This window comes from Thermobia domestica, chromosome 6 (assembly GCF_964235325.1).
Source record: "Thermobia domestica chromosome 6, izTheDome1.hap1.1, whole genome shotgun sequence".
Taxonomy (NCBI): Eukaryota; Metazoa; Arthropoda; class Insecta; order Zygentoma; family Lepismatidae; genus Thermobia; species Thermobia domestica.
The window spans coordinates 152,157,075-152,181,740 of NC_137459.1; the positions used below are offsets into that span (position 1 = coordinate 152,157,075).

Consider the following 24,666-nt stretch of genomic DNA (forward strand, 5'->3'; position numbering starts at 1 on the left):
TACCAAATACAACTCCCTATCTCCACCCCCTTCGGCGGTAGGGGATGACTTTAAAATTCTAAAGAGGGACCCCCATTTCTTATTGCACATTTTGATTCTCCAGAAAAAAGTGATTGATTTCACCCAGAATTGAAAACAATTCCTTCACGAATGGCACTTTAATCGATACGGGAAAAGGAGGGGTACCAAACCGTTATGAAAATGTGGTTTGTCAGACCCGTGCTCTGTGGTCATACGGTTAGCATACTGGACTGCGGAGTCAGAGATCCTGATTTCAATTCCTAGTAACCCTAGGGGAACACCAAATGAGTACATAACAAGTAGTGACTATTTTCATGAATATATGCATCATATAAAAATCGCTTAAAGTCTGATACTAAGGTATTATTATTATTATTATTATTATTATTATTATTATTATTATTATGTTACACATTACTTGAGATGACTATTAGGAACGACCATTAAGACCTAGGCGCAGATGGGAGGACAATATTAAGATGGATCTCGCAGAATCCAAAGGAATACAAAGTAGAAACTTGATCCAGTTAGCTAAGGATAGAAGTCAGTGGAGAGCTTTCGTGAACGCGGCATTTAACCTCCGGTTCCATAGGTCATAGAGATGCAAACAATAGTTGCAATATTTTTAGAAGAAATGTTGCCTAACTGATAATGCCAATGAGAATTGTTAGGTTTCTAAACTTGCGGAAACTACTCTTCCCACCCTGGGAAAGCAGTAATTACGTAAGTTCCTCTTACCCTCTACAAATAAAGCGCTGTATAGCACATAAAGCACTGGAAAAATACGTTAAATTTTAAACTGGAAAGTAGAACTTTACATATTGTTTTGTCTGTGAAACTTATGCTTGTTTAGCTTTATTGGAAAGTGTTAATTTTGCCAAAAATATTGAACGTTGGAAAACAGTAATAGAATTTCCTTATACGGGCCAAAAAAGAGAGCTGATATTTCTGAAGGAGGCAGGCGTAACAAAAATGAATAGGAGATAAACATAAATCGAAAATGTTATGTTGAAAACATTTTCATTGATTTTGTCTTCTGCCTCAGGCACTGACAAGGTAAGACAAATATCGTCTATTACGTCTAAAATTGCCTGAAGGAAAGATGAACAGAATACCACAGATCCTATCACTCAGTAAACAGTTGTGAAGTACTCGCTTGAAGTCAAACAACATATATATCGAAATAAGAAGTGTTTTCTGGCTCTTAGCAAATAAAAACTACTATTTTACTAGCTCTTGGAGTAACCAACTGCGCATTCCGTTTGATAGCTTCAACTAAGAGGGGTGCTCATTCAACGTGTACCTCGTGAAAAGAGTAGAAGTCAGAAATGGCTGAGAATAGAAAAGAGCGTGTTCTCGCTTTAGTGCAAGAAGGTTATTGCGCTTCACAAGCCGCTGAAAGGTGTGGAGTTTTACCAAGAACAGCACAGAAGTGGATAAAGCATTTTCGAGAGACTGAAGAAACTATGCGGCGCCGAGGTAGTGGTAGGCGTCGTGTGATGTTATCAGAGCAGGACGCGAAGCTTGTTGCTGCCGCGCGACTTAATCCCAACATGACCGCCAGACAACTTCGGCACTCATCAGCTTTTCCAGGCTCTTTGCTATACGGCGTCTTAGGGAAGCTAATCTTCACGCCCGTCGCGCTGCTGTGAAAGAATTTCTCTCGGAAGAGCATATAAGACGACGGCTTAAATTTGCGGAAGAAAATGTGAATCGTGATTGGAGAAATATCTTCACAGACGAATGCACATTTTCTTCCTCAAATAACGGCCCAGTAGTTGCGTATAGTCCGAGGGGCTCCAGGCATGATCCCAGATAAGTTTTCCACAAACGTCACTGTGAACGCGTATCTGTATCTGCTTCGGTTTCATGACATCACAGTGTCTTGGAGTACTCCATAGGGTAGAGGGGCGTCTTACAGGTGAGCAATATGTCCATATCCTTCGGGATGTTATGTTGCCGTCTGTGTGGTTTCTCTACCCGGATGGAGTAATCCAGTTTCAGCACGACAGGTCTCCAGTTCATATGTGTCAATTAGTTCAGAATTGGCTCTCGCAGCAGGCTGATTTAGGGGTCCTAGATTGGCCACCGTATGGAGCCGATATGAATATAATTGAGACAGTATGGGCAGAGGTCAAAAGGTTTGATGAAGGAGAACTGGCCTAATCCGCCTCCATCCACAAAAAATCAATTATGGGTAATCGTTGAAAACAGCTGGGAGAAAGTCGCCCTTGGTGAACGCTTTCTCCGCGGACTTACCGAGAGCATGCCCAGAAGGCTCCAGGCAGTCATCGATGTAGAAGGTCCGTGTATTCTAATATAGCTTAGGAATACGCCGTTTATGCTACACTATACGAAGAAACGTAAAGAACGGACATCACAGTTTGTCACACGGATAAATTCATAATATATATACAAAATAATGGTTCACTTCCACTAACTGAAAGTAGTGTCACTCGCGTAATAAATTCGCGAACTTTTCCACTGACTCAAAACTGCTCAAGCGTCGAACTAACACCAGCTCCATGTGAGCTTGCCTGAGACTAAGAGACAACTAATCAAAATAATTCGCGCGTCGAAAAAGTACGAGCTCGATGTGAGCTCGTCCACGGCTATAAGACAACTGACCTCGAGTCTTTGACCCGCAATGTTTTTAAAACAACCGCAAGTTCATTGTCTTTCAAAGACTCGCAACCGGCGCACCCATTTTCAAAGTACTAGAAAAATAGGGGTGTAAGGTATTTGTTCTCTTGAGCACATTGCTCGGTGGCCTAGATTTGGCCTAGTTTTGCACTTTGACTCACTTTTCTGTCTGTCTCTGCTCACACTGTCAAGTTTCAAATTACTGTAAGTGCTTATGTTCGTTGTACAGGGCATTAAATAAGCTTTAAACTAATATATGTCACTTCACATTAAACACTAGATTTATATTGGAAATTGCAGTGTAAACACAAAAATTATTTCAATTATGCTTCCAGCCACACTTGCTTGACAGTTCCTGTCTTTTACTGCCATCTGGCGGCAGGTTTACAAACTTCCACCTGTATGACCAAAGGGGTTGGTGGAGTACACACATTTATTTTCCAAAAGTTTATAGTTTTTAAAATGTTTATCTGTTTAACATGAGTGAGATAAAGAAACGACATATGTTACTGATCTTGTATGCAGCCTCTCAAGGGCTGTCATACCTTAGAAACCTTATAAAAGGATATATAACCTGTAGAGCATCCCTCTCGCTCCTCAGGTTTGCGTCTGCAGAGGATTTAAAAAAAAAAAAAAAAAAAAAAAACTTTGGTATGTGTTCTGCAATCATGTAGGTTTACAGAACCGCAACCATACTCCGGACATGCATTGATACAAGCCATTACTACTCTATTACAACATATCAACGCTCTAATATTAAAATATATACCGAAACATCCAGAAAGTTTACTATACATGCTATTATCATAGAATTATAGCAGAAGCTGATCATGACAAATACAAGGGTGACATCTATCGGGATTATCCTGCAGAATTCGTCGTCTACCAGGCTGACTGCTAAAATTTTGAATTCTATAGGTTCGCTATGCCAACCTGAAATTCGTTGAGGGACGCCACGCTCAAGAGATGTAGAGCGCTAAAAAGGAGAGGAGTCAGAAAAAGTCACACTCTATTGTATTCGCCGCTTCATATGGACACGTGAAAATTTCTTGAGCTTCGGAGACAATGTCTTTTCCCGACTTCGTGTCTGCTGTACGCATAGTGTCCGATTCATATACAAAGGACTAGCGATGTTACCCTATCTCTTTCATTCTATTCTTTAATTCATCTTCGTTCTATATCTGAAAACGAGATAGTAACAGTGCGCTGCTAAAAGTATCATGCAAGCTTGCTCGCACAATGGCAGAGAGTCGAAGTTCGCTTTCTCCTTTTTTTTTTTTTCTGTTCCGCTGACTCTGCGAAACTTCAATTTTCAACGTCTTTTCTGCTACTTCGAATCCCCATATCCCAATATCTTTTAGCTTTAACTAATTTATACAGTGATATCTTTATGTGTAAACGATGAATTGATGTCACAATATAAAATTAATATACAACACAAAACAATATTTACATACGAACATAATCTAATTAGCTCAGCTTCCGTATAATCCTTTCAAATATATCTAATTAAAATAAAATAAAACTAATTAAATCACGGATTAATTATGTATATAAAGCAAAAATTCGGTATGCAAATTATATAAAATACAAATAATATTGTGCATACCACAACACTTATATATAAACAGGCCTTTTCAGAGCTACATATTCCTTTTTTGAATGCCAATGAAAATGTATCTATGTTCACGTTAAACAATGAAAATGGAAAAACATATTAGCAGTAGACAAGATTCGATCGTGCGAACTTGTGTATTGTAATCTCTCACTTATCCCCTGAGCCACGAAGTAACACGTGGAAATCTTTCTTGCAAAAGATATTAGTAGTTCATAACAACACAATCTCTTTTATGCAATTCCTATGCCCCTTGCTGCGATCGACGGCGTGCAAACAAAATGCTACATACTACCCCATATCATTTCACCAGTAAATTGCTGTTTTCTGCTAAGTTAAAACAGTATTCCTGGATACCTAAGCGAAAAAAGTATTTCTTTTTCATGTATCGTACGAAAAACCTAAAGAGCAAACAAAGTAGAAACGAAAAAAACAAGCAAAAAGATTCGATGTAAAGAGCTTTGACTTTTTCGATCAAACCACCCAATGTATCAGTGTCATTGCAAACAATGTCCCCCTAATGTAATGAATAACAACATGTAGTAAAGATCATGGGATCTTCAGATCAAATCCAGCTTGTCATATGGTTTTGTTTTCTTTAATTATCCAGTCATGTGAGAAAAGCAAAATTTGCAGAAATATAACATTTCGTTTTGAGAGGCGTATTAGCACGAAGAAATAGTTTTATTTCTTACAATCCAAACCGTGAAGAATGAGCTAATGAATAGCGTTTATGGGTCTTTTGATAAGCACCATCCAGTGTGTTGTTGTCGACAATGTTACTTTTTTCCCTTTTTTTTTTTTTTTGTTTTTTTTTGTTTGCGCGCATCACATTCTGTTTTTCAATGACGTTCTAATGCTAAATTGCTTCTTTCGTCGTGTTCACTTCCACCTGCAGTGTTAGATTTAGGCATATTTGACTATTTTCTAAATTGTACCGAAGTTTTGTCAAGTTTCCAGTGGATGTCAGCTAACCATTTTCTTCCAAGTACTAAATGTATTCCAATATATATTTCAAACAGTTGATTCGATTTTCCGTAATGATCGGACAGACAATCACGATGTCACTTTTATATATTGACCGCCTTATTTGGAACTTGCCCCATTTTCACCTCGAACTGCCACCCTTCAGTTCTAGAATTTCAACAGCACTGCTAAACCCGCTTGGCCATGGAGGCGTGTTACGCAATAACGCGTTGTGATATTAGAAATAGAATTGCTCCAAGTGCAGGTTTACACTTGGAGTTTTAAATAGCCATTTTCTGTCTTTTTCAATAATTTCAACTGAAGGTATTGATTGATTTCCCATATTGGAACTTCGCGTGAAGTGTGAATTGTACAGATGGTGATCAGAAAAATGGAAACACCTGGACGAAATTGCAACTTACCAGATTAATATGGTGTCGGGCCACCTTTCGCCTTCAGAACAGCCTTGATGCGACGTGGGATGGAGGCATAGAGGTCGTGAATGGTAGCAAATGGAATTTTACACCATTCCTCGTGCATGGCATCGGCCAGTTCTGTGAGAGAGGATGGAGGTGGAAATCGTCGCCGGAGTCGTGTTTCCAAGACGGAACACAGATGTTCACTTATGTTGATATCTGGGGATTGGGCGGGCCAGAGGAGGTGTTGAACTTCATCCCGATGTTCCTCAAACCACGCTGCAACAACGCCAGCTGTGTGAATGGGTGCATTGTTATCCTGGAAGATGGCGTCATTGTCCGGGAACAACATCCGGACCATGGGATGCAAGAGGTCTCCTAAAATTGCGACATAATCGTTGGCAGTGATTCGTCCGCTAAATGTGACCACAGGACCCAATGAAAACCATGATATGGCGGCCCACAGCATCACCGAGCCTCCGCCATGTTTCACAGTTGGGCGGAGACACTGCAGATCATAAGCTTCTTTGGGCGTTCTCCACACACAAACACGGCCCGTGGTTGGGAATAGGGTGAAGGATGACTCATCCGACCATATCACAAGTTTCCAGTCCTCAACGGTCCAAGTTGCATGGTCGCGGCACCATTTGCGGCGTGCGAAAGCGTTATGGTCCCTGATGAGCGGTTTGGCCCGTGCAACACGACCCCGTAAGTTCATGTCATGTAATTCGCGGCGGACTGTGATTGTCCAAACAGGGTGGGGGAGGTGCTGATCGAGTTCCTCCGTCACTTGCTCCGCAGTGGCACGACGGTTCTGCGTGACAATGCGCTTTAATACCCGGCGTGACCTGTCACTCATGATTTTCTTCCGCCCACTGTTCCGCTTCCCCGATGTGGTTTTCCCGTGTTGTGTAGGCCGTCATCAGCTTCGACACTGTCCCACGCGACACACCTAACACAGTAGCCACTGCCGTCACACTCACTCCACATAACCGCGCACCAACAATTTGCCCTCTTTGAAAATCTGAGAGGTCTTGCATTTTACACTACCTCCGTCTGCTGCAGCCACTGGACACTGCTGTTCCACTGCGCCTGACGTAGTATGGAGACCGACCTAACACACCACCACCAGCGGTCCGGCGCTGCGAGCGCCCTCACCACTGCCAACCCATACATCTGACGTGTTGCCAACTACAGGTGTTTCCATTTTTCTGATCACCATCTGTATGTTCATCTTAATACATTATTTTCTGTTCCTTCAATTTTACATATTTGTGAGTGCTCCTGAAACCTGTGCACTGTGTGGAGTCAATTTCCCTGTAATTTCCCTCGGGATATTCTTCGCGTAATTATCTGACAGACTAAAGTTTCATAACAATCAAAGTTTTTATTTTTTCTCAAAAATCATAAATAATTATTCATTACTACACTGCTTTGTTAAGGAAAGCACAAAGAAGTGATAACATATTAAGAAAACTGAGTTATTAATGAAAATGTGGAAGTTACAGGATATGCGAATGTTTACATGGCGCCATCTATTGACATCTGAAACAACACTTTCTTCTCTTAAATTAAGGAAAATAATATACTGTAGTGCAAGAACTTTACGTGATAGAAACAAACAGTCTTCATTTTCGGAATTAGCATGTCAAAATTATTAAGAAACAGCTATTACCTTCGAGACAACCGAACCCATGCTGACCAGCGTAAAATACAGAAAAAAATTCAAATTGATACCTCAATTTTTGTAGTGCCGCCATCGGCTTGAAATTTTGTATAAAATGATGAAATCTTAGATTTTTAAGACAATAAGTGAAATAGTTATAACTTTATACTGTGTTCCACTTACGTAGTAATAATTGATCTCCAGGTAGTCCCAATATAATGTAAAAAGATTTCAAGACTCTACTTCAATTTTTTGAGTTGCCGTCATCCCTCTGTACTCTGTACTGTTGGGGGAAAAAATAATGATCTTGTATATTAATGTATATTTGTAAAAATTCTCCAAAAAATATTTAAACATGTTAGTGATTCTTCTGTCAGGTATCAGAGACAGTGAAATCAAAAATCAATAAAATGAAATGTATTTAAGTTTTTATACATTTGGAAACCGTATAAGATTTTAAAAGTTGCAGAAAACTCGCTGAGATACATTATAGTTCCTGCAGCTCGTAATTTATTTCCAATTAAATTTATTACATTTGAAATAATCCAGAACTCACGACGAGGAGGTGGTTGCAGTTCAAGTTCCGCCCTCCCTCAGTTCCTGGACTTATCTTTAATTTTGTATTTCCCTACGTTCAGTTACTCATTTTTAATTAGTATTCTGATTTCTTTGTGAACTGTGATATCCGCTCCCGAGATTTTAAAGTTGCCAAAATAAGACGACGCTATGGCGAGCGTCTGCACTACACACAGAACTAGCCGCTTGTGTCACTAATTTTATCATGCGTTCTACTGTTTGAGTGTGGCGAGGAAAACGTTATTTCTTCACTTGCAACTGCGGCAAATTTTATGTTACGTTGAAGCTCATCGTTGCTTAGTTGTTGTGTTAGTGGTGGCTCTGTCAAACGTAGGCTTTTGCGTCTAATTTGACCTCAGGAACTTTGAATTTTCTCACACTGTTAGATAAGGATAATGTTCTTGCTTTCAAATTTCTTCTCCAACCGAGCCTTCTTATGTTTGTATCTGTGTCCGATATCATTGCCAGAAATAAATTCGTGGGATGACTAAACCATACATTTTGCATTATCAGTGGATCTATGATTGATTTAGGGTTTGGATTTATAGATCTAGAAAACGACATAAGTTTTCTTAAATGTTTAGCTCCTTGTGTGCACGATGTTTCGCTTTTAATATAGAACCATACAGGAGCATCAATATTCATTATGTAGGAAACTATAATCTTGAGCTCTGTTGACGGATTTTCCGTTCCGATGTAAAGGCGTAAAATTCTACTAGCAGTTGTTACCCATCTCGCCTGATGTAGCTTTCCAGGATTTTGAATGGCCAAACTTTAGGAGCAATGGCACAACGAAACAGCTTGACAGATATTCAGAAGATATTTTTGATCGGTGCTTAAATTCAAGCACTGAAGTTCTGAATCCAGTGAACAGCTACAGGTTCAAAATCAACAAGTGATAAGAGCTCATAGTTTTGTAAAGCCATTCCAATTTGTCCTTTGTATGAATTTGGCCCCGTAGTCTTACCATCGATTTCATGGATTAAATATCTAAGTTGAAGTTCATTTGTATGCAACAGACAAATTATACTCAGAATGGGCTTTTCTAAATAATTTTCAATATTGGCCATTACTCCATTTTTCTTCCAGTATTAGCTGGCATTTCATCACAGCCTAAAACAACAAGTTTTGACATGTGAAGATTTTGGTCATTGAAAATTGAGTAATGGCTAACTTTATGATGTCTCCGCTACTTGACAATGGGCATATGTGGCAGATATACTTAGATTGTGGCTCTTGAACTAAAACATTTTCTTCTTTCTTCACTATCGTATGCGGTAAAACATTTTCTTCTTTCTTCACTATCGTATGCGGTATGCTATTTCGTTCAGCACGAGCGTTTGGTCTTGTCTTCCACCAAAATACAACCCTTTAATTTCAGAAGTCTTTATAAAAGAAGTGAATTCTTCAGTGACAGTTTCCACGATTGTTTTTGCTCCCTTTCAGTCTTGTTGGGATCAATAACATTCTCTTTTTGCTGAGAAGTGACCAACCAACATCTTCTAAAAGTAAAGAAGCTAGGAGTGCAGCGTGACGGACAGACACTTTTGACGTGCAAACCGCAGAAACGAACGTTGGTAGTTTAACCCTCATTTGCTTGGGCAGTGCACTCGTATCTTCTTTCAGTTCTTGGAGATGGACGGAATTCTTTATCTACACCCGAACATCCTTAATCGTGGTCACTGTTAAAGAGATTTGCGTCATCGTTTAAAGTTTGTTCAGCTTGTTTTAAATGCTCATTTTCACGTTTTAAGGCTCTTTCATACTGATTTTTCCATTGATTTTAGGAGCTAAAGTTTTATTTATTTATTTATTTATTTATTGAAGAATTTAGGGAACAATTAGTTGTTGACTTAAAGTAGCTTTACCACATATCATCTGACTTCTTCCAAACTTGGATTATTTTAGAAGCAACTATGTAACCAATGTCCTTGACTGGCGGATCTTTTTCAGAACCGGAATTCCTCTTATTTGTTTTCCTTTCCCCACATGCATTGTTTCAGCACACTTTCTATTATAGGCAGTTTATCGATTTTTTCCCAAAGTCAAAGCGATGGCAATACTTGATAAACAAGAGCTAACGATTTTAAATGTCTGTCTTTATTATATTTGGACTATTTGGAACACAATTATTACTAAAGGCAATACTGTGTAAAGTAACAAATTTTTCATTTATTGTTTTAAAAATTTACGATTTCATCACTTTTTTCGAATTTCAAGCCAATGGCGGCACCTCAAAAAATTGAGGTATCGATTTGAAATTTTTTCTATGTTATATTAAACACATTTGGCCAAAAATTGCTACAAAAAACGTTTTCTCGATACATACTAATGGGCAGTTTTAATATTGCCTACCCGAAATCTTCATTACGTCATACCTTTAAATACTTGGGTATCAAAAACAAACATTCTTTCAGTACTATTTTTATGGAAATTTAAAAAACTGAAATATCTCATTGAAGTAATTGTATTTTTTTTGTACGTTTGTTTTAGGAGCCATCTCCTTTTTTTTGAAATTGATTGAAAGAGGATCTTAACTTTTTGAAAATACTAAAGTTAAGTCGTTTCAGAGAAGGGTAGCCAATTCCTTGATATATATATATATATATATATATATATATATATAAATGATATATTCCATTGATATGTATTAACTTAAAGATGCCTTATAAAATTTATTCAGTAGCTCAAATGGCAGTTCTTTGGTTAACGTTGTGTTTACTCATCCACTGTTATTAAACAAGCCCTTAGAGCTTAGAGGCATTTCTCATTAGTAGGCCATTATCTTATTATATACTGCGGGTCAGAGAAAATTCTGGAATGCTGGTCTGGCACCTGGAAATAAGGGAAAATTCAAGGCGAAAGGTAAAAATTATTTTGTAAGAACCGTTATATACAACGAAAGTAATTACGTGATTTAACGAACAAAAGTCGTAAGAAAAGTGGCTCCTCTTGTGCGTATGTTTTTATTACTTTTAATTAATATTTCCTTCCTCTCAACGTCGTCAGCACCACTTTTATTACTGGGTTACCGGATCCTTACTTTTACATTTCCTATTGTAAGTTCTGTTATCTTCGGATTGACCTTCCATAACGGAATGGTTTCACATTTATAATAATAATAATAATAATTTAACGAGACTGACAATAGTTCATCGATCTTACATTGCTTAAATCTTTTGCTAATAGAGATACTTTAAGCTTGGTTCTGCAAGGGGACTGGCCAAAATTACAACCAATTGTGAGAAATCACTTAAGTGTAACCTTACAACGTTGCGCAGGCACTCTCATTGACCATAACGCAGCATCAAAAATACGCTCCCTCATTGGATTGGTTGCTGATCCATGGGGCCATCCAACGCTGTCTAGGATTTTTGGAGGAGAGGAACTTGAAGACTCTGACGGTAAGCATTGTTACTTTTATTTCAATGTTCTCATTAAATTTAGTCATAACTTAGTTTACCACAGCTACTATCTATTATTTTCTATGACAAGTTTTTTTTTTTTTTTTTTTTTTTGTTTGTTTCATAGTAGACATAAAAAATACGGTAGTGTTTTATCATGGCATGTGGCGTACCGATTAACGTAATTCGAGTAGACTGCTAATTTACAGAAGAAAGACAATTATTAAGAGTCAAATGATATTCCAGGTCGTTTTATGTATTCTTTGCATTGGACCAATGTTATAAGCTTGTGTTTTATCAGAATTTTGTTTTCTGTGATAGTTTATAATTCTGTCATTAATTTGATTTTATATGTCCTTGAGTTGCTACAGAGAATAAGTAATTACACTTTTTAACCTAATAAGTTCGAGTAAAAATAATTACTTAAAAATAATGAATAAGGATCTCTAATTAAAGTGTTTTTTCTAACTTACTGATCTTTGATAGTTTGAGTATTTTCAGTTAACTTCTTTGCCCTAATATGAAAAAAATACATGAATACCAATATATGAAAAACTAACTTAAAAGTCTAATAAATTGGAAGCGGAATAAGCATCCTGTATGCTTTTCTTTGTGTTTTAAAAGTTAACGGCTAAGTAATATTTATTTTCGTTTTTATCAAATAATTGTGGGTATTTTTAGTTACTGTGTCCGAAAAGTATACCCAAAATAGTATTTTCTATAACTATCTTTGGTTATGGATGCCATGAATGTTTCTGAAAAGGGAAGTAGCACGTTTTAAACCACTAGCGTGATCCTATTAACCAAATCGAATGTCTATTTCTAATAAAAACTTTCTTCTCGTGCATAAAACATATATAATTGTTTCTCTTGTTTTTCAGTCCTTTGTTGTAGTCCGTATATTATGTTTAGTTAATGAATATATATATGACTTTAAAGAAAAGACTACCGTTCAACACAAAACGATAAAAGTAACTTGAAGTTGTAACCTGACTCTCTTGCCTTTGGTGCGAGTGGTCTCGGGTTCGATTCCTGGTTGGGGACACTGTCGGAAAGGTGTCAGAGTCTTTTCAAGCCAGACAACCTGAGTCAGGTTTTTCCTAGGTTTTCCTCTCTCAGCAGACAAATGCTTGGATCCTACCTAACATAAAGGTCACACGCCGTTTCTTCCTTCTCCATTCTTTTCTTCCTTCTCGACTTCCGGGGTAGTATGATTGCCGAAGAACGTCATTCCTCCTCCATGACGGGTTTAAAAGGCAATTGATGATAAATATGCAAAATGTAATTCTTAATTCATAACGGAAGTTGTAGAAAGATATATTGTTTTTGTACCTAATAAAAATATGCTGAAGTGAACTCGCATATTCCAGGTGACACACGTTCTCCATACGAAAAATAAATCAGTTATTGCTGATGTTTTGCATCTGTTTTTTCACTTCTTCATTTTGTAGAAGGTGTGCGTCTGTGTTAGGATCTTTAATCTTTTCCAAATTTGTGATACATACGCACGCCTCCCTGAGGGGAGGGCTGTAGGCACTCGTGCAGAAAATGTTTACATAGTATTTCATTAACTGCATCATAGGAATAAGGTACTTAATTCTGAATATAAAATTACAAGTAACAGTATAAAGGGAGTCGGAAACAACGCTTTCTGCTTACTTAAATGGAGCAAAATATGTATGAAAATACTTGTGTGGAAAATGAGAACCGGCTTCTTTTGAGGCACCAGGAAAGCCATTTTAAGACACCCAAAGTTTTAGAAAATGCTGTGCATCAGAGGAGAAAAAAAGTGTTCGCTTCAAGAATGAAGTGTAAAGCAAGTTGAAATGCATAATTCGTTGGCCTTTATACCATTTACATTCAGAAGTGATTTGGTTTACTGTATTACTTTGGTTTGGTTATCACTGCTCGAACCACTTTCATCATGTCTTTGTTTCCTACACAGTTAAATAAAATGTCTTTTCTTTTTATTTCTCTCTCTCTCTCTCTCTCTCTCTCTCTCTCTCTCTCTCTATATATATATATATATATATATATATATAAAATATAGGGTAAGGGAAAAAAAGAAGGAATGTCACGAAACTGCATGTTTGAGAAAACGGCGTTTTAATATTGAAAACCGCGTAAGAAGAATAGAGTTAGTTAAAACTTTTGCCCAGTTTACACGGACATTTCTACATCTACGCATGCATGGCATATACAGTCAAATAGTACCAAGAGTCACCAACAGATAGGACAAAGCACCTGAAAAATCTCATACATGGACATTCCTTGTTTTTCCCCTTACCCTTCAAAATAATAGTAATAATATATATATATATATATATATATATATATATATATATATATATATATATATATATATTTGTATATCCGATTCCGTTTAGCGCAGCAAAAACTATATGAATGCATATTACTTATCTTAGTTCTATCGATGGATCGAGAATTGTAATACCGTATCTACGTAATTCGTATCTTACTCGTAGGATTTATGGTTGCCATGTAATGAAAAGGTCTGTTACTTCCACTCATTTGTAGCAATGAATGCGTTTTTTAAATTACCTGAAAGCCAGTAAAATTGCATATTGAACGAGGTCTAAATCGTATCCCTGCGGTACTTACAACATGAGCTATAGGTATTTAAAATAAATCGTAGCGCTTTCTTTAAATAATCTCGTGGCCTCTATAAGATTAAACAAAACGTTTAATGAAAGTCTGGAATATAGGCAAAGTCAAACATAACCCTTTTGGCGAAGTGTTACGAAAGGTTCGTCTATACTTGTATAATATAAAGGTATCCAAGAAAGTTCTGCCGCTTTGTCACCCACCACCTTCGAACATCGATATGTCACCTAAGACGTGCCTGGAAGATCAAAAATAGTCCCCATCAGCATCGATGACCTTCTGGAAGACCACGTATTCCATCGCGGTAGAACTTGGTGGGCCGTGAAGCGAAGAAGGTATCAAGTGCATTTTGCATCTCTACTAGGGATTTGAACTGGCGTCCTCTGAGGTGATTGTCCAAGGAATTTAACAGGTGATAATCGGACGGTGCAATGTTCGGAGAGTATGGTGGTTGCAGCAGTATTTCCCGTCCAAGTCGTAGAATACTGTTCCGGGTCATCCTAGCCATGTAAGGCTTAGCGTTGTCCTGTAATAGGAGGATCCCTTTGCGATTCATAACTACTGGCTCCAGAGTTTTGAGTCTTTCTTGAACACGGCTCAGCTGCTGACAGTACACAGCTGGTAGCAGTTTCCGACGAACGATGCCACGAGCAGTCCACTAAACACACAGGAGGACTGTTTTGGTGCAGTACTAGTTTCGGCTGTTTTGGAACCGGTTCATGGGATGCTAACCAATTATGATGGCACAGTGGCGCTTCGTACAGAACCCACTTCTCATAACATGTCAACACCCTGTTTAGAAATGGCTTCTTCCTCACACGAGACAGCAAAGAAACACAGGTGTCTACTCGCGTTGTCTTCTGGCCCGGAGTCAAACCATGTGGACCCATCGACCCAACTTGTAGTGCTAACGAAATTGACAAAGGTGCTGCCGAATGGTTTCTCCACTTACACTGATTTGTAGTCCCAGTTCCTCACATGTCTGGCCACTGTTCGCCTCAATTGCTGCCTGAAGATCTCCGTTTTGTACGTGTGTTGGTCTTCCGGCATGTGGTGCGTCTTCGACTGCTTCGTCACGCTCCTTAAACTTGTTAAACCACCACTGCACTGTCCGAGTAGTCACGATACCCTCACCAAAGGCCTGTCATATCTTCCGCCCCGCTGCAGCGGCCTTTGACTCCAGTTTGAACTCGTACAGCATATAAACCCTTATGTCGCTCTGTGGAGGTCCCATGTTCATTCTGTCCTTACGCAAGTTCACGGTGTAACTGAACTGTCACAACCAGGTGGTACGTTGGATATGCCCACACCAACAACTGACCTTCGCCTTATCTCCATTCGTATTCAACTCACAGTGTGCGGCCCAGTTGAACACAAACCTCCACAAAAACTTTCTTCGTTACCTTTATAGATTGTCAGATGGATGATGATCTCGCTGATTTAGTATTTATTAGTTTTTCTGCCCGAACCTTCGGCCTGCTTAATCGACAAGTTGCGAGTACAGTTATCACCCGAATGAAATTAAAAGCATACTTACTTTTTCATATATATATATATATATATATATATATATATATATATATATATATATAAACTTCTTTTAAAACAAATTAGAAAGTTAGTACAAATTTTCACAAATTCAAAACTATAAGTATAAAGGGAGAGGTACAGGTAGCGACATCTAATAGCGTGCCTGTGACGCACATACTGAGACGTTTGCCGTTCATTATTAAGATTATCTCTTCAAAATTACTGTGTACGTGTGATAAACACTGAATGCAGTGTTATTTGTACGAATCGGAAAGCGTAGGCAGATTGAAGTATGAATATTGAGCTGCTGTAAGTTTTTGTTTTCTTGAGCATTGTTCGATAGGTCATGAACGGCACTTAAATGCTCTTGACATCGCATGACTGTAACCTAAATTGACTTGCAATTAGTCACTAAAGAAGAGTAAATTTTTTAAAGGGCTCGGGATGTTATGCTATGTAAGGTACTTATTCGGTATCTAATAAGTCTTATGCAACAAGATGTTTTTGTCTCGACGGACTGTCTGATGAATCTGCTTTCATTTCTTCAGTGCGTGCTCGCTTCACTACATACAAGCTGTTATCAGTGTCACTGGTTGACGGATTTTATTGCGAAAATGTCTACGGTGCTTCAGTGTGACATTGAATTGTCCAGTTAAATATTTACTCGCAGTTTGGTAATTTATAACACATTTTAGTGTATTACTGTGTTGTGTTGCATAAAGAGGAAACCATTCGTATAGGACTTCCCTGCTGAAGTTAGTGTTTCATAGATGGTTGTATTTCATTTCTGTCAAATGTTCATGAGACTAACTGAATCCAAAATTTTTCCCATTACAAAATGTCATTTACTTGCTTGTTTATCTACGTTATCTACTAAGTTTATCAATTTAGTTTGCAGTTGCTGTTATTAAACTTCAAAATATTAAAATGTTTCATCTTCCTTGAACTTGTAGTGCTGGAATTCTGTCATTCTGAGAAAGGAATTCTTTTGTCAATGAGGCTGGAAATGCTGTGTGAGTCAAAGTGTGAAGATCTTGCGCTGAAACTTGCAAGAATATGTGTGTACTGTTTAAGAATACCTGGTTCTCGCTTGCAAGAAGACAGTACTCCAGAGGAAATATGTTACTTTATAGATCTCTATATTATTCTTCTCTACAAATTTAAAAAGATTCAGGAAATAATCAAACAGGTAAGGGAGAAAGTTGAGATAATTTATCATTTATTTATAGACATGTGTTAAGATATTCGTTTGAGTAAGAAAGATTATTAATTTACACAGCTCCATCAGTAGTCTTTATTATTATTATTATTATTATTATTATTATTATTATTATTATTATTATTATTATTATTATTATTATAAAGCATGAAGAGAAATACATTGTCTATTCCTTTTCTGTATCAGAAATATCAAGGGTAGTGCTGCTTAAGTAGTTCTTTTACTTGTAACAGACAATCCGTTACAGGAATTGATCTCTTTTAGTCTGTTTTTTGTTTGTTTTATATTTTGTCAACTGTTTTTATACTTCTCAACTCCGATATTTCATGTTGTGATTTCAAATGTTATGGTGAAGATGAATTACTTGAATTTTACGTATCTCGTAAATGAGAAGGGCATTTTTGCTCTTTTATACGGTTCGTACTGTGCTATAAGATACAAAAATAAAAATAATTCATACACTTTCATTTGTAAACAATTAACCATTAAGTTCTTATTCACTAAATTACAGAGATAGGAAAGAACTTCTTCGTATCAGTGATACTGGCTCCTGCAGAAATTTTGACAAACACTTCAATTCATTTTTGGATCAAAAGATCCAATATATTTCAGACACAAATTTTCTTGTAGGCCTTACATCTGGAGAACTACATATAGTGTAGCCAAACCAAAAGTACCACTTAACTCAGTATGATGTGCCTATTCCATAAAAAAATACGAAAACTCGATTTAGGGTCCATTAAAAATTTTTGTGGGCCCTGATCCAAAAAATCTAATGTTTTTCATTCAGTTATAAACTTTCTTGTAGGTCTTATATCTGGAGAACTACATATACTGTAGCCAAACCAAGCCTACCACTTAACTCAGTATAATGTGCTTATTTCGTAAAAAATATGAAATCTCGATTTAGGGTTTATTCAGAATGTTTGTGGTCCCTCATCCAAAAAATCCAGTATATTTCATTCAATCAAATATTTTCTTGTACGCCTTATATCTCGAGAACTACATATAGTGCAAAGCAAAACTACCACTTAACTCAGTATGATGTTCTTATTCCGTAAAAAATACAAAATCTCGATTTAGGGGCCATTTAAAGTTTTTGTGGTCCCTGATCCAAAAAATTCAATATACTGGGGTTGGACTGAAAATCTAAAACGTTTGCAAAAGTGTGAAAATCATACCTAGTATGGTGTGGGGCCTCCTTTTGCGTCCAAAACAGCTTGAATCCGACGTGGAATGGACGTATACAGGTCCTGAATCGTGGTGTGTGGAATTTTGTATCATTGTTCCTCCAAAGCATGCTCCAGTTCCTTAAGGGATGCTGGTGGAGGGTAATGAGACCGAACACGCCTTTCTAACTCAGACCACAATGGCTCAGTGATGTTCAGATTTGTTGATTGTGGGACCCAGGGGAGGTGTGAAAGCTCCTGGTCATGCTCCTCAAACCATGATTTCACCGTTTTTGCAGCATGACAGGGTGCCAAATCATCTTGGTAGATGCCATCACCATCAGGGAACAATATTTGGGCCATGGGTAGAACCTGGTCCCCCAAAATGGCCTCATACGCCGTAGCATTCATCATTCCATGCAGGGCTGTATGTGATGGGACCTACAGAAAACCACGATTTCACTGCCCGTACTGTAACAGAACCACCCGCATGCTTTACAGTTGGGAGCAGACAGTCTGTATCATAGCCCTACGACGGTGTTCTCCATACGTAAACACTACCGGTTGTTGGAAACAAGGTGAAGGTCGATTCATCGGACCACATTACGTGTTTCCACTGTTCATGAGTCCACACCTTGTGGTCCTTGCACCATTGGATACGCCTCTTGGCATTTACTGCTGTGATCAGAGCTTTGGCGATAGCGGCCCTGCCATGAATTTTCATTTTATGAAGTTTCCGTCGCACTGTTTTCGATGAAACCGGGTTCTGTAGGCCAGAATTGAGTTCAAATGTACTTTTCATTGCAGTGGTCTTCTCTTTTTAGCTGCTACAATCTGTTTTAATGCCCTCCGGTTCATATCTGACAGGATAGTCTTTCGACCACTGTTGTGCTTTTCAGACGTCGTTTGTCCATGAATTATGTATGCCCTCGTGACATTGCACACAGTGCCTTTCGATACCTCCACAATGTTCGCCACTGTTGCCACTGAAGCTCCAACGAGACGGGCACCAACGATCATGCCTCTTAGGAAGTCTGTCAGGTCGCCCATTTTACCGCACCACTTTCACAACACGACACTCGCAGGTGAACGGGTTACTGCTGACGGAAGAGGAAGGTCCACATGACACATTGAAAAAAAAAAAAAAAAAAAAAAAAAAAAGATCGGCAACCGCAACACGTGTTGTATAGTGGAGGGCCAAACTTACGTTTCCTGTATGAAGTGTTTTTAGGTTTTTTGTGTACCCCCTGTATTTCATTCAATTACGAATCTTCTTGTACGCCTTATACCTCGAAAACTACATATAGTGCAGCCAAATCAAAACTACCACTTAACTCAGTATGATGTGCTTATTCTGTAAAAAAATATGAAATCTCGATATACGGGCAGTTCAAAAATTTTGTGGGCCCTGAATGAAAAAATCCAGTGTTTTTCATTCATTTATAAATTTTCTTGTAGGCCTTAGATCTGGAGAACTACATATACCGTAGCCAAACCAAAACTACTACTTAACTCAGTATGATGTCCTTATTCCGTAAAAAATACAAAATTTCGATTTAGGGGCCATTTAAAATTTTTGTGACCCCTGATCCAAAAAGTCCAATATATTTTATTCAACCAAACGTTTTCTTGTATGTCTTATGTCTGAAGAACTGCATATAGTGTATCCAAACCAAAACTATCACTTAGTTTGATGTGCTTATTCCGTAAAACATACGGAAACTCGATTTAGAGGCCGTTCAAAAATTTTGCGGCTTCTGACCCAACATCTGATTATTGGCCAAGATCGTATTCTTTTGATCCATTTTTTGGATCATTCCTAAAATTCTTGTTTCCAGTAATTGATGCAACTGTTGCTTCATAAGTCCGCCTAGTTTGTATTGGTTAGCTTGGAGTTTAGCCTCCCTTTCAGCACCAAGGCTATATGAGACGTGAACCTACAGTTTAATGTGCAACCTGAAGTATTGTATGCCATGGTTAGCATTTGGAATGTTTCTTGATCTTGATGTTAATCCCTTGTTCCACTGTCGTACTAGCCACTTTCTGACACAGCTTGGTTACACTTCTTCACCTCATCTAATGACATCTCACTCGGAACAGCCAATATTGGGTAAGTCCAAATATCATACATACGAAGGGGAGCGATGATGCTTCGACAACACTAACCAATTTACTGCAGCTGTTTCCGTTTATGAAAACTAAGTTCAGTAAGTTTTTACTTTTGTGTTTGGATATATATATATATATATATATATATATATATATATACAGGGTGGGCCATTTTAATTAATCCACGGAAATATCTGAAAAATGATAAAACATAGAAGAAATGTTTCAAGTACACGTTATATATTGCTAAGGGGGAAAACCAATTCTGCCAAAAGTACCCCTCCCCGCCCCCCGTAAATGGGGGTAACGGGGGGTAACTTTGAAATGTCAAATGGGAACATGGGTCGAGTAATACCTCGTTCGAAAGGTCTTGAAAAACTAAGTAACGCTGTACCAAAAGATGTTCCATATTGTGCACCGGTTTCAAAATGGCCGCCATAATATGGTTCGGAAACTCCAGTACCCGTAGTGTGAAAACCATGGAAGGTAAATGAATGAAACAAAATTGAAATACGTAAATATCATAGGGCATATCGAACGGTGTGGTCCCTGTGATCCCAGTGGCCTCCCTAAAGGGGTCTTGGGGGCTAACTTCAAAATTTCAAATAGTAACATGAGTCGAGTGGTACCTCGTTCGATAAATCTTGCAAAATCTAACATATTGCAGGAGAAAACGATTGATGTGAAATGGCAGTGTTCTCAAAAGGCCGCCGAAACATAGTATCCGTGTCAGAGAAAAGGTTTAGTACCCGTACTATGAAAGCGATTGGAGATAAATCAACAAAAGGAAAACTGGAGTAGTTAACTGACGTAAGGCGCATCGAGAGGTGTTGTCGGGGTGACTCCAAAGGCCAACTGAAAGGTATCCGGGGCCAACTTGAAAATTTCAAATACCAGCTTGAAGCGAGTAACATCACGTTACATAGACAAATTAATATCAAACAGCTTCTGTAAGAAAATTTTCGACATGAGACACCGTTTTCAAAATGATCGCAAAGACATGGTGACTGTGTCTAAGAAAACGTCTAGTGCCCATAGTATGAATACGGTTAGACATAAATGAAAATGACGAAAATTAAATAGGAAAACCACGGAGGCGTTCCAAGGCTCGATAATAATACAACACGGATAAAAATATTAGAGTAAAATTGCCATAATGTATAGAGAGAAATCCAAGTCCTGCAAAATAATCTTTCCCTGCGCTCTGTATGTGAGTGGGGTGGAAAGTAAAGTGAAAGTTCAAATGAGAACACTACTTTAATTCGTAAATTAAGGCTAACCTTACAAATAGGTATGGTGTGGTTGAAATATTTGTTTGTAAGGATGACGCTGTAGTGACTAAAAAAAGAGAAACTTTTATGCAATGCGTGCTGGTTATTCAGAAAGCATTTCGGGGATATACGTACACACCGTTTCATCCCTCAAGCTCACAATATGACATGAATGCTAATAGTTAATCAAAATGTAACTGTGGCCATCCGCGTTAACTTAGTGCACCAATTCTCTATGCATGAAGTCTGCCTTCCAAACAGCATTGGATAGGTCAAGCGTACGCCCGAACCGTTGTCCGGTCGGACATTGAAATTTTGAAATTAGCCCACAAGACCCCTTCAGGGAGGCCACTGGGATCACAGGGATTACATCATTCGATATGCCCTATGATATTTACGTATTTTAATTTTGTTCCATTCATTTACCTTCCATGGTTTTCATACTACGGGTAGTGCACTTTCCGAACCATATCATGGCGGCCATTTTGAAAGTGGTGCACAATATGAAACATCTTTTGGTACAGCGTTACTTAGTTTTCCAAGACCTTTCGAACGAGGTATTACTCGACCCATGTTCCCATTTGACATTTCAAAGTTACCCCCCCGTTACCCCATTTACGGGGGGCGGGGAGGGGTACTTTTGGCGGAATTGGTCTTCCCCCTTAGCAATATATAACGTGTACTTGAAACATTTCTTCTATGTTTTATCATTTTTCAGATATTTCCGTGGATTAATTAAAATGGCCCACCCTGTATATATAATAATATGTATGTATGTATGTATGTATGAGCTCATAATATGTTTATAATAGTTTTGATGTAACATTTATTTTATTTTCACAGCTGAAGTGTCTCAGTTTCAAGGAAGGTTTAGAATTAATTAGAAGATATTCAACGAAATCAGAACCCGGTGTATTTGTTGGTTCAGCAGCTCGTGTGTGGAAAAACAGTTTAAAAGTTGCTGAAGTTGCTGCACAATATTTCTTGGCGGCCGCAATGATTAGACCTGTGAGTGAAACGGAAACACTTTTACGAGATCTTATGACTGAATGGGCTATCGTTCATATCAAAATCCAAGTATTACCAGAAGCTTTGGCAGATATGGTCAGGAAACTGATTCAACCAGCACAGTCGGCTGTCCATATATACATGTTTTGTGATGTTCTACTGAAAGAGGTAAGATTTGTTTTGGTAATATTATGTTTGTGCGAGGAATTTGATAATTAAATATATATATATATATATATATATATATATATATATATATATATATATATATATATAATGAGAATAATTTAGTATGTGGCCATTCATAAAATTCAAAGCCATGTGAGCTTGTGATGGACATCATTGTACCTGTGAGTTGTCCCGGGGTTTTTTATTTTTATTCCACCAAATCTGTTACCATCATTCACTTGCATTCTTTATTCTTTTCTTTTAGTGTAGAGGGTGTAAGTGCGGGACAATTCGTTCCACTATTTACCTAGTTACAGTTAACAGTCTTTGTGTATTAGCAGTTCTTATGTTTATAATTCCAAACATTTTATGTTTTCAGGTGTGTGACAGTTAAAACTTATTTCCATTATTTGTGAGGTACTATAAGAACACTGAAAATGTCTGTTTTCCATATGGAATAAATAACATTAATGGTAATTATTTGAAAGCTGCCTATACACAATTTTCTTATTCGTTGTAGCAAATTCGAATTCACTAGAATTTCGTAAATCTCTTACAAAAACACCCCTAAATGTTCTTTTAGAACGTAGAGACTTAACCAAATCGTTTTCTTGCTCCCTAAAATTATAAATTTGCTCCATTTCAATCAAATCGTTCAGGAAAATCCTTAGCCCATCTGAAATTTATTTTCCCGAAGTCGATACTAAATCCCTTATCAAAGCAAGATGCAGTGTTTTCTAGTTGGAAACAATAGATCTTTTGGTTGAATCGCCATCCTTCACTTAATTAATCATTCTGAAGTCGTCAGTAAATGGTTCTTCACAAATTCGAAATCTTGTTAAACCATCTCTCGCACTCAAGAACGGAAGATCGTGTTGTTTGACGAAATAGTTACGTAAAATAATCGTTCCCGCAGAAATGAATTTTTCAGTCATCTCTGATATACTAAATGTTACCTATGTTTATGTTAGGGTACTTTGTACCGGTAAGCAGTGATGTCCACAACTACTAGCTTAAGTGGTGGCTATGTGTTACACGGTCAAACATTATACACCAAACAATCATACATGGAACACTACTTGATTTACTGCTATACAAGATGACATACATAGATAGCGACTACTGCGAAACTCATATGATCCGTGCTTCTACCTTGCAAATTGAACCTAACACCAGGGATACTATTTACTACCAAGAATTCATATTCAAAACTCATATCATTAGTATGGAAATATTTGCGCAGTGATGATTCACTAGATAAATGTCGATCTTCCTGTAACCTCGTCACTAACAAACATCAGTTCTGTTTCTCACAAAAATCGATTCGTATTTTTCTTCTGCTCAGCTATCATCCAATTTATGAAACATTTTCTGCCAAATGTAAACTTCTCATCCCAACATGCTCTGCGATTTTTCACAGCGTATAGACGTACTTTTTGCTGACGTCTCCATTAAACCTCAGTCAATCAGAAGTTCTCGTATTCAAAATTGCACATTCATCACATTCCATGGAGATAGTCCTTGGTTATTTTCAAAATAAAGTTATGAATTCACATGTAAATGACTGTTGTCGAAGCCAAGATGTTGATAAATCACTTTGTTGTACCTAAAAATGGTATATACATGTCATTTAATGAAAAAAGTTTCACAACATCGTAAGCCCCGCTCTCGAAATAACTATTCTCATAGTCAACCCTAAACGTATATTTTCGAAGTTGAGGCATGTCAGAGGGCCGTGGTGGCTTAGTGGTAGAGCGTTCACCTCTGATGCATCGGGTCCTTGGTTCAATCTCAACTCGCGCCATATGAACTTTGTCGTGGATAAACACCGTGTGCGGGGGTTTTCTCGGGGTCCTCCCACTTTCTTTATTCCACCATTTTGTTCATCTCTCATCATCACCGTCTCCTTTAGCCTATCCGACATAACCGTAGGACGTAAAACTTAGATTTCATTTGAGGCATGTCAAATCGCTGTGTATCATCGGCAGATGTAATATTCATCCCATTTCGTTAAATTTCAAAATTCCTAGACATTTTTCTTTTCCCTGAAATGATTTTTTCCCAAGAAACTAGAAACTTAATAAATCGGTCTGTTACACTCGAAAATGATAGATCCATGTCATTCCGTCTTAATCGTTAAACACAATCATTAATCTGCCAAACAAAAAACGTTATCCGAAATGATTTCTTCCACTGTCAGTCGAGTCATACTTAAAATTTTCGCTCATAGTGAAAACCGGTAGATTCACCCTGTTTCATA

The 24,666-nt window shown here is 37.8% G+C and overlaps 1 protein-coding gene across 5 annotated transcripts in view; it reads left to right on the top strand.

Moving 5' to 3' along the window:
- The window catches only part of LOC145688271 (uncharacterized), a 173,876-nt gene that overhangs the window by 113,599 nt on the left and 35,611 nt on the right, over nucleotides 1–24,666 (top strand). For all 5 annotated transcript variants that reach the window (XM_081762263.1, XM_081762266.1, XM_081762265.1 and 2 more), the window contains 3 exons: nucleotides 11,093–11,307; nucleotides 16,416–16,651; nucleotides 22,074–22,406. In XM_081762263.1, coding sequence (XP_081618389.1) covers nucleotides 11,093–11,307; nucleotides 16,416–16,651; nucleotides 22,074–22,406 — 784 coding nt within the window. The remainder of the gene's footprint in view (nucleotides 1–11,092; nucleotides 11,308–16,415; nucleotides 16,652–22,073; nucleotides 22,407–24,666) is intronic.